Below are 11,535 nucleotides of genomic sequence, written 5' to 3' on the forward strand. Positions count from 1 at the left end.
TGTGAATATATTATAATCCACTGAACTGTACACTTTAAATGGGTGATTATATGGCATATAAATTAAATTCCAATAAAGCTATTTTCAAAACATTAACAAGAAAACTAAAATATACTAAGCAGTGAATACCTGGCTTTAAAAAAAAAAAAATCAATTTTAAGTTTTACTTTTAATCTAATAACTATCAACCCAAGGAAAAAATAAATAAGGACCAGAGCAATTCTGCATTAAGAGAGTTCACAGGTTTTTGCTTTAACTTTGCTTCTTGCCACTCTGTACTGAGACTGGGGTTTTTTTGCGGAAGGTGTTGGTTCTCCATCAAGAAAATGATGTGCATGCTGTGACGTAACTTAGATGTGAATAATCCTGTGGTTTTGGGGCCACTGTAGGCAAATTTGGGGCCACACAAGACAATGACACTAATAATCATACAGTTTTAGGGGTTAACAAAGCGTCATTATATGTGGTCCGCTCTAGCTACTACAATAAGGGCAGTAGATCTATTTCCCAGACGTGGAAACAGTCCTATTTAAAAGCTTGTTCAAGACTAGAAATTGGCAGCACCAAACCTCATGCCAGACCTTCTGATCACGAGTCCAGCACTCTTTCTCCTGCTCCCCAAAAAGTTCTCTTTGCATCACATCCTATGTGCATTTAAGTTAGGGAAATTCAGCTATCAATGCTCAGCAAAGTAATGAGAGAGGTAAATTGCAATTTAGATAGGCAGGGAGCTCAGATGACTCCATTCACCTCTTCACACAGTGACCACAGGCCTTGGAGTGAGCCCAGGACAGAGGTCACAGGTCTGCTGTCCTTCAGCTGGTCTCTGCTACAGGCTACTCAGGCTGTGAGTGTCCAGCCCGGGTATCAGGCAAGATGTCATATGGTTATGACCTCTCTCTCTCTCTTTTCCTCTCTCTCTCTCTTTTTTCCTCTCTCTGTCTCTCCTTTACATCAAACATTCTATTTTGGCATGTGTACTTTTTTTCCTATCAGGGACATTACTACATGCATTAAACATTTTTCCTGGGGTTGTAGACACGAAACTTTGAATATTGTACTTTATGGGTCACTTAAGGAATTCCCAAATGTTATTTGGACTCCACGAAATTTTTGTTTTCTGAGGTGACTCTAGAACCCAACACAGCAGTAAAATGTGACACACCTGGACTGTAGGTCTCCAGGTGCCACTTTGTGCTTTGATGGCCCACAGCTATTTTGATTTTTACGGTCTAGGCTTTTCTAGATAAACCAGCAAGGTGGCTTAGATCTTGGTGGACCTTGACTCAAGCCCTTATAAACACAAGGAGACAAATACCAGAAACACCACATTTTGCCCTCTCCTACCTCCTCTACTTGTAGTGTTTCTTTTTCAATTTTGTCAAGTAGCTCTTTTCTCAGCAAGATCTCCTTGTCCAGATTGATGTATATTTCCATTGCCTTGTGAAGCTTGCTCTGAAATATAACAACGCAGGAAGTCGTGAGCTAAGATGACCTCTCAGAACCGCAGGAAGGGGAGACAGCTCTTTGTTAACGAACAGAAAAGCAGGACCATCCAGAAAGTCCAAATTGCCTTTCTCACTGTTGCCCAGATTTTCCAGATCCTGATGTCTGAGAACTGGTGCGGGAGGAGAGGACCCTGGAGTCTTGTTCTCAGCTGGACAGGTAAAGAAGTAAGGCACACAGGGACCTAAATCCTGCCCGACTACTCACTAAGGAGATCTTTGGGGAGGTCCTGGAACCTTTCTAAACTTGGGTCCAGTCACCATGTAGGGTTATGGAGAGGCGTACAGGAGACAGCCTGGTAGAGTGCTGAGGCACATGGAGAACATTCAACAAACAGCTGCCATGACTATCGCATGTGGATGGAGAGTGGGGAATACTCCTCATAAGGTGGGTCTACTGCTATCTCCATTTATAGGTGAGAGAACTGACCCTTAGGAAGGTAAAACCATTTCCCCAAGGACACAGAGACCAGGGAGAGCCGGGAATTGAGCCCATACAGTGAGATTCCACAGCCCACAGGCTCCATCACCGTTTCATCACCTAATGAGGCCGGGCCTGCTAGTTTTAGAGGAGTCCTGCAGGAGCACAGCCTTGCAGATTCCCACGGCATCATCTGCCCTTCACTGGCTCCTGCAGGCCCCACCCCTGCTTCTTAGATTGGTCCCCTTTTGACCACTCTCTCTCAGTGGGGAAGAGTCAGCCAGAGGCGCTGGGATGTGCTTTGCTGGGCAGAGGAGTGGGCCAAGGGAAAGATGCAGTGATTTGGGGGAGCTCGCTCAACAAACCCTGAAAACCCACCCACCAGGCGCCAGTCCCTGCACCACGCACTGGCCAGTGAAGCAAACTAGGCTCTGCCACCAGAAGGCTGGCTCACAGCCCAGACAGTAGGGGAAAGGCAGTAAAATAATTGCAAGAAGAAATGTAAGACTGCAATTGTGCCAAGCTAAGAGAATGCCAGGACAGGGTTGGAGAAGGTTTTCCTGAAAAAAAAATATATATATATATTTTATATATATATTATATATACATATATTTTATATATATATATTATATATATATATGCTGGAAAGAGAGCTGAAAGGTTGAGTCAGTATGTCTAGGTGAAGAGGGAAGAGAACATTCCAAGCTAAGGAAAGAACCAAGGAGAGGAGGATCTAATAGGAGCTGGGAGAGTGGGTAGAGAGCAGCAGGGCCACAGTCAAAGTGAAGGCAGGAGGAGGGGGCAAGGGCATTGCCCCAGGGTGTCAAAACAGAGAAGACTAGAACCACCTGCCTGGGGGACCTTCCAGCACCCAGGGGCCATTCTCTTCCTCACTCCTATTTTCAGGCCTCACTTCTTTAAGGCTCATTCCCTGTTCCATGTCCTGCATGAGAATTGCTCTGCTAACGAAAGCAAAAGTGAATGAGACCAGACTGACAGGGTGAGGTGTGGGGTCAGGGAGATGGGGCAGGACTTTGCTGCAAATCCAGCAGTTCAGGTGGGAGGAAGGAGAGTGGAGGGAAGACAAGTGGTCACCAACTTAGAGCGGCAGGGCAGGAAGGAATGGAGGTACAAGAGTAGCAGCAAGGCCATCACCGGCTCTGCCAGGGCAGTCTCCACAAAGGCTGATAAAAGCTGCATTGGTGATGCTGAGTCAAGATGTGGGTCCCTTGAGGAGGCCACTTCTGAAAAGGACTGCATTCACTTTCTATTGCTATGTAGCAAATTACCACAGACTTTTGTGGCTTAGAGCCACACCCATTTATTTTCTCACAGCTTCCATAGGCCAGAAGTCTGCACACAGTGTGGCTGGATTCTCCCCCACAGTCACATCCAGCTGAAACCAAGGTGTCCGCCAGGGCTGTGGTTCTTGTCAAGGGCTCATGGTCCTCTTCCAAGCTCACTTATTGTTGGCAGAAGGTAATTCCTCGAAGCTGTAGGACCAAGGCCCTTGTTTTCTTTTGGGCTGTCAGCAGGAGGTCGCTCTCAGCTTCCAGAGGTCCCTCTTGAATCCCTTCCATGTGGCCTCTCTGTCTTCAAGCCCACAATGGAGAAGACTTCCTCCAGCCATTTCTCCTCATGGTTCGTATTTATGACTTCCTCTTCCAGAGAAACTGTTCTTTCAAAGGACTCGTGTGATTAGGTCAGGCCAAGTGGGTGATCTCCCTGTCTTTAGTCAACTGTGCCATACAGTATAACCGAATCATAGAACAGAACAGAACTTAACCGAAACCATCATATTCACAGTCCTGGCCGGAGATTATACAGGGTGTAGATACCAGGGGCTGGGGAGTCTTGGGGCCATCTTAGAATTCTACCTACAAGGCCCCAGATCACTAGTTTATAGGCAGTCTGGAGTGACTCATCACAGCTGTAGTCACATGCTTACATTTTACCAAACTCCACCAGGCAGGGCTTGAGGGCATAAAGTCAGAGAAAAAGCTGCCACCTTGACTCAGGCTCACACATGAAACTCACAGAAGAGAAGAGCCCATTTCTGCCTGGTGCTGTCTCAATGCTGTACCCTTAGCACTTAGCCTGGTGCCTACCCTACTGAAGGTACTGGTACTTTTAGTATAGAGAAAAATTATTCTGCATGTCTTTAACAAGGTTTCACACTTGGGTGTTGGATTTTTTTTTTTTTTTTTTTTTTTTTTTTTTTTTTTTTTTTTTTTGGAGACGGAGTCTAGCTCTGTCGCCCAGGCTGGAGTGCAGTGGCGCAATCTTGGCTCACTGCAAGCTCCGCCTCCCGGGTTTACGCCATTCTCCTGCCTCAGCCTCCCGAGTAGCTGGGACTACAGGCGCCCGCCATCTCGCCCGGCTGGTTTTTTTTTGTATTTTTTAGTAGAGACGGGGTTTCACCGTGTAGCTCAGGATGGTCTCGATCTCCTGACCTCGTGATCCACCCGTCTCGGCCTCCCAAAGTGCTGGGATTACAGGCTTGAGCCACCACGCCCGGCCGTTTTATTTTCATTTTCTGATTGCTGGGAGAATGAATCATATTTACATCAAAGTGGCCCCTCCTGTCACCCTCCCACGCCTACCAAATACACACCTGTTCTGCAAGCAGTTCATTCAGCAATATTGGCCAAGCACCTCCTTTGGCCAGGCACCATCCTTGATGCTGGGGACACAACACATGCTAGACAGAGCACCATCCTGGTGACACAAAACTTGCTTCTAAGAGGTGAAGAATTTGCCTAGATGAAGCACCTCCCCCAGGAGAACATTCAAGCACAGGCAAGGTCTGACTCCACAACTCAGTTGTTCTGCCTCCATTTCCCCCAAGAATGGCTCTCACTCTGCCCATGGTGGCCTGTGCTGCTGATCTCGGGTACTGCAAGCAATCTGCACTGTGTGTTTAGACCCATCCTAAAGAGGTCAGGCCCTGTAACCTGGCAGTTTGACTTTTAAAAATCAGTAGTTTCATTTCCAAAACCCTTGGCTTTTCCCCCACAAGACCAGGCAGACCCTGTGCTACTTAACTGATTCCACGGGATAAGATCGAGGTCCAGTGTGATCTAAGCAAGTACAACCTGCTCTCCAGGCAACGAGGGCCTGGGAGTCACAGGAATTGGCTTCCTCTATAAATAACAGTGATCAGATAAGCTAAAAACTGATGAGAGAAGCTAAAAGTAGAGGATCTGTTGCATGCTTGTGACACATAAATTTCAGAATGCCAGCATACTGTTTTCTACATACTTTATGCTGGAAAAGGCAGTCGGGTGGGATACACACTGAGTTAGGTGGGATGCATACTGGACTGGGAGTCCCACCTCTGTCAGTAACTTGTTGCTTGAATTTAGCAAATATTCTGCATCTTTATTTTTTATTTTTATTTTTTTTGAGACAGAGTCTTGCTCTGTTGCCCAGGCTGGAGTACAGTGGCATGATCTCAGCTCACTGCAACCTCTGCCCCTGGGGGTTTAAGCAATCCTTGTGCCTCAGCCTCCCAAGTAGCTGAGATTACAGGTGTGCACCACTACGCCCAGATAATTTTTTGTATTTTTAGTAGAGATGGGGTTTTGCCATGTTGGCCAGGCTGGTCTCGAACTCCTGGCCTCAGGTGATCTGCCCACCTAGGCCTCCCAAAGTGCTGGGATTGCAGGTGTGAGCCACTGCTCCCTGTCTACTCTGCATCTTTGACCCTCGGTTTTTTCATTTGTAAAAAGAAAATGTTGAACAAACATAAACTTGGCCTAAACGCATTCACATTCACACATTTTTAAACTGTGTGGACCAAACAAAGCCCACCTGCGAGTTACCTAAGCTCATAACCACCGTTGTCACCTGGGCACTATACGAGAGGTCAGCAAAACTTTTCTGTAAGGGACCACATAGTAAATATTTCAGATTTTGCAAGCCCAGAAGCAAAATTGTGGGTATTGTGTACTTATATTAACAAGAAAAAAAATCCTACCAACGTTTTATCGATTCAATTCAAGATATAATAATTGAGTACAATATTTTAGAATATAGGTCTACTAATGAAAGAAATGGAATTTCTAGGGAAGAAACCAATTTTGCTTCATTTGGTTTCCAGTTAGTGTTTTCTATAATCAAATTGGTTATAAAGTTTCTTCTGTAATATCATTCTTAGCTCACAGGGCAGTGGGTGGGGATACACTGGCCTGCAGTTGCTGAATACTACATTAGATGGTCTCTAGCAGCGTGACCAGATGGCCTCGTCTGTTGGGGCCAGGCCCTTTGTGTGCCTATAGTCTCTGCCTAATTATTAATAGTGCCTCTTTTCCCTCCCAAAAGGGTTCTGTTTGGATGATAAATTATTTAGTAGTTTTCTGATTTATAGCTAAGACTGCTTTCCTTTGCAGGGTTTTAAGCAGGAAAGTGCTTATAATGTGCTCAGATTAAACAGGGCTCTAAATGTGGTTAGTCCTCAAAACTCACCATCCATAAAAATCACTTGGGGAATTAACAACCACAATAAAAAAGAAAACAAAATAAATAAGATGCATGGCCCTCACCTCCTAATTCAATTAGTCAGAGTGGGACTAGTCATCTATGTATCTATCTATCTATCTATCTATCCATCCATCCATCCATCCATCCATCTATCTACCTACCTATCATCTATCTATCTATTTTTTTTTTCCTTTTAAAGAAAAACCCTGGTTGTCACGCACAGCCAGGGTTATGGGAGCATTCAGGAAATTTCAGGACACATGGCTTGACAGTGAGGGGGCACCTAAGCGCTGTGTGAAACTGGAGTGCACAAGAACCTCCCTGTGGCCAGAAAGGTGAGTGTGGAAAGCCTTGAGGGAGCCTTTGGCATCAGGGATGGCCTTACTTTGTAGGCATTGAGGACCTGCAGAGTGTTTCCAGATGACAGCTTTAGCTGGGTCAGTTCTTGATTCGTTGCTTCAATTGTTTCGAGAAATTGAGCATTCTCTATCTTCAACTGCTGAAAATCAACATCATGAAGGGCCTCACCCACCTCTTCTTTCTACAGCTCAGAAAGATGAAAGAAAAAATGATACGTCAGCTGTGATTCTGAATGTATGGCTCACATCTTACAACTCTTGATAAGGCTTTGGAGGTCAGTCATCATTCAGTCATTCAACAAACACATATTGGGCATGTGTTTGGTCCCAGGCATGGTGTTAGGCACTGGGAATAGAGATTTAAGTAAATACAATGTTCCCTGGCTCCAGGCAGTGCATATGAGGGTTTACAGACAAGCCATTGACTCAACAGTGTGGTGCAGTGGGATGTGTTGTTCAGGGGGGAATGTGGGGGAGTGGGGGCAGAGGGCACACAGGAGTCGCTAAGCCAGGCCAGGGGAGGATGAAAGACTGAGTCATGCACAGAGGACATCCCACATTGGGTGGTGCCTCACAGGGCCATGAAGGAAGAGAAAGAATCAGGCCATTTAAAAGTTGTTTTTAACATGAAAAACCCAGGACAAGCAGCCCATAGATTCCCCCTTCTTTGATCATCTGATATTTCTGCACTGCAGTGCCCAAGTGTATAAGGTTCCCTCCCTGTCCTGGCCGACCTTACCAGCCCTGCCAGGTCTATGCCACTTTATATCTGTGGCAGACAACAGCCCAACTTGGGAACTGCTGTTCCTCACTCCCACGTCTCACTCATGCTGTCTGTCCTATCTCCTGGGATTCATCTTCTTCCCCTTCCCAAAACAACACAACTTCCTTAAGCCCCAATACAACCATTCCTCCAGCTCCAATGCTCCCAACCTGTTTTCCACACCGGAGGGTGATCCCTCTCTCTGCTGAGCCCCTGGAAGCTTTAGCTCTGTGATCCTTGGTATGTAGCTTCTTTTTTTTTTTTTTTTTTTGAGATGGAGTCTCACTCTGTCACTCAGGCTGGAGTGCAGTGGCGCAATCTCGGCTCACTGCAAGCTCCGCCTCTTGGGTTCACACCATTCTCCTGCCTCAGCCTCCCGAGTAGCTGGGACTACAGGCGCCCGCCACCATGTCCAGCTAATTTTTTTGTATTTTTAGTAGAGACAGGGTTTCACTGTGTTAGCCAGGATGGTCTCAATCTCCTGACCTCGTGATCCACCCACCTCGGCCTCCCAAAGTGCTAGGATTACAGGTGTGAGCCACCACGTCCAGCCAGTCCTTGGTATATAGCTTCTGTATACAATTACACATACACACCTTTTCACACAACACTGCTGCCCACTAGTCTAGGAGCTCACAAGGGCAGGGCCCGTGTCTGTGTTATCTCTGTGTAGCAGCGGCATTAAGGTTAAAGATCATCCATCTATTCCCTATCTCCAGCTTAAAGCCCCTCTTCAAGATGCCCGTGCTTGCATGAATCTCCAAGTACCAGGAACTGATGATCTGCAGACAGCTCCACTGGGACCACTCACTGCAGAATTTTTTCTTGCACTGAACTCAAATCTCCTTCCCTGACACCTCCATTAACAGCCCCAGCTCTGCTCTCCCTTTCTGCTGCAACCCTGAGCACTTGGAGACGTGGCTGTGGCCCTCCTGGGCCCTCTCTCCTTGGGCCCATCAGTCCCAGGCTCTTGGATATGGTTTCTATTCCCGACATCTGGCTTGCTCTCTGATGTGAACTCTAGTTTGCCAATTCTTCCAAGGGTGGGGCTCACCCTGTGACATGACACTCCAGGTAGGGGCCGCTCAGACAGAGCAGAGAAAGTCTACCCCTTCCTTGTTCTGGGCACTGTGTTTCTATAAGTGCAGCCTACGCCATAGCATCACCACCAGCTGAGCTGACTTTATCAGGTACTCTATGGCTAAGCCAACCTGTACCTGATCAGGTATTTTGGGGGATCAAAAGTGTAGGGTGTTACACTTGTCCTTTGTCACTTCATGCTGTTAAATCTGTTCCAGCTTGCTGAGGTCTTTCTGGATCCCAAGTCACTCAAGCAATAGTGCCCCAACGTGTTAATTCTCCTGCCCAGTTTTGTGTCCTTGTCAGTAGCCCCCTTTGATGAGCATGCCACCAGTGCCCAAATTCAAGATAATAATAAAAATATTGAGCTAGGAAAGGACGGAACCATGTTTGCCTTACTGCCTTTCAGCAGGAGCCATTAGGGTCAGCTGGTGGCGAAGCGAGACACATCAAAGCACATATAACTGTGCCACCAGGCCATTTTCCCAGAAAGGGCCAACAAGTATGTCTTGAGGGTCTTTTAAATTCATGCCAACTCTGTCTACGGAAAACCTCTGATTTGCCTGCACAGTCATCATATGAGTTTCCTATTGCTGCTGAAACAAATCACCACAAACCTGGTGGCTTTAATGCAAATTTATTATCTTATAGTTCTGGAGGTCAGGAGTCTGAAACGGGTTGGGAGGCTCAAATCAGGATCTCAGCAGGGCTGCATTTCTTCCCAAGGCTCTAAGGGAGAATCCGTTTCCTTGTCATTTCCAGCTTCTAGAGGCTGTCTGCAGTCCTCGATTCCTGGCCCCTTCTCCCTAGCATGAGAGCTCATCCCTCTGATCTCTGCTTCTGTTATCATAGCTTCTCCCACCCTCCTGCTTCCCACTGATAAGGAGGGAGATTATATAGGGCCCACCCAGGTAATTCAAGACCATCTCCCCATCTCAAGATCCTAAATTAATCACATCTGCAAAATCCTTTTTGCTATGTAAGTTAATATATTCACAGATTCCAGGGATTAGGATATGGACATTTTGGAGTAGGGGTGGGAACCTTATTCAGCCTACCACGGTACCTTAAAAAGAAACAGAGAGAGAGAGAAAGGACCACATACCTGCCTCAATTGTGAAAGCATTTTTTTCCTCTGAACTTTGAGAGAAACATTTTTCAAACGTAATTTCTCCTTCATATTATCCTAAAACATAAAGGCATATTTTAATGCATTTAATCCATTTCTCTCCTTTTTCCCATTGGTTTGAAAAGTGGATGGTTCTGGGGCTGTAAACCAAACCTTGACCCCTAACATTCTGTCACTTATTTTAGGTCCTTTTACTTCTACTTAAGCTGGGGCTGGTATGATATTTCATGACCAAGAAGCAGAGGACATTGGTTTTGCAACATGCAAATTTTACATTGCTTTCAAAGTCAAGATTATTTGGGTATATGCTACTGTAGGGGTCTTTCCTGACAAAATGATCTTATGATTTTTGGTCTTGTATTCCCATGGTAGTTTACATAATTTTTATTACTCTTAACATGTTAGGGTTAGTAACCCTACCTTGTCTCCAGGATCTAAAGCTTGACATATTGTAAAATCTCTGGAAATGAAGGTTACCCCCCAAATTCTCCTTTTTTCTCATAACAGCCCAAGGTCTATCTCCTGATAACAAAGGATCTCAAAGAGCTTTAGAGTCACCTGTAATCCCAGCACTTTGGGAGGCCAAGACAGGTGGACTGCTGGAGCCCAAGAGCTCAAGACCAGCCTGGGCAACACAGTGAGACGCCCTCTCTATAACAATTTTTTAAAAGGTTTTTTTAAAAATTTGAAGAAGAGATTTACCTGTCCTACTCCACAGTCATCTCTCTAGACAGGCTGGACCAGACCAGTCTCATACCTTTCTCAAGAAAAACAGAAATCAATCTGAGGTACTGTTAATATACATCCTGCCTGGCTGGTGTTAACCTTGATAAACATGCATTCATTCATTCATTCATTCATTTATTTTTTCTGAGATGGAGTCTTGCTCTGTTGCCCAGGCTAGAGTGTAGTGGCATGATCTCGGCTCACCGCAACCTCTGCCTCCCAGGTTCAAGCGATTCTCCTGCCTCAGCCTCTCAAGCAGCTGGAATTACAGGCACACACCACCTCACCCAGCTAAATTTTGTATTTTTGGTACAGATAGGGTTTCACCATGTTGGCCAGGCTGGTCCTCCAGCTCCAATGATCCGCCTGCCTCAGCCTCCCAAAGTGCTGGGATTACAGGCGTGAGCCACTGCACCCAGCCATAAACATACATTTTAAAACATGCATATACACATACACTTTCAGGGATGCAAAGAAAATCTGCATATGTGGGCAACATTTATGGTGGACCAAATGGAGCTAGGCTGCTTCCCATGGATGATTTCTATAACATCCCTGCAAGAATGTTTTTTCCCTTTTTAAGCTCCGTCTGCCAACTCACCCTCCGGCGGTTCATGTCCTCTATGTATTTCATCACTTTCTGAGTGGCCAAAATACTCCCTTTCTTCTTGGATATGGCTTTTAGAATATCTTTTTCAAACTCATGCACTGCTCTCGCAACTTCATTCCATCGAATTTCAGCCTCCTCAATGATCGCCTGGGGGATCAGCACAAAGAGAGAAGAATGTTTCCAGCAATCTTCAAGGATATGTCCTCTAAGAAAATCTAAGTTCCCAGGCCTCTTTGTGTCCCGAAATATGTTTCTTCTCAGTCTTAGGAACATATCCTTAAGATACAAACTTGACTATTCAATGTTATTAGTTAAAAGCATTCTTTGAAAAATAGAATCCATAAAAAGAGAGCAAACAAAAACAGATGTTAGGTATCTATCTTTTTTTTTTTTTTTTCCCAGATGGAGTCTCGCTCTGTCTCCCAGGCTGGAGTGCAGTGGCACAATCTCAGCTCACTG

The 11,535-nt window shown here is 45.6% G+C and overlaps 1 protein-coding gene across 2 annotated transcripts in view; it reads right to left on the reverse strand.

Annotated features, from left to right (window-relative positions):
- CCDC113 (coiled-coil domain containing 113) overlaps window positions 1-11,535 on the reverse strand; it is a 31,000-nt gene that overhangs the window by 11,338 nt on the left and 8,127 nt on the right. For both annotated transcript variants that reach the window (XM_011938804.1, XM_011938805.1), the window contains 4 exons: window positions 11,068-11,223; window positions 9,717-9,797; window positions 6,795-6,950; window positions 1,348-1,455 (listed from right to left, as the gene is read on the reverse strand). In XM_011938804.1, the coding sequence (XP_011794194.1) occupies window positions 1,348-1,455; window positions 6,795-6,950; window positions 9,717-9,797; window positions 11,068-11,223 (501 nt within the window). The remainder of the gene's footprint in view (window positions 1-1,347; window positions 1,456-6,794; window positions 6,951-9,716; window positions 9,798-11,067; window positions 11,224-11,535) is intronic.

Source organism: Colobus angolensis, unplaced genomic scaffold (assembly GCF_000951035.1).
Source record: "Colobus angolensis palliatus isolate OR3802 unplaced genomic scaffold, Cang.pa_1.0 Scaffold178, whole genome shotgun sequence".
In the NCBI taxonomy this organism is placed as follows: Eukaryota; Metazoa; Chordata; class Mammalia; order Primates; family Cercopithecidae; genus Colobus; species Colobus angolensis.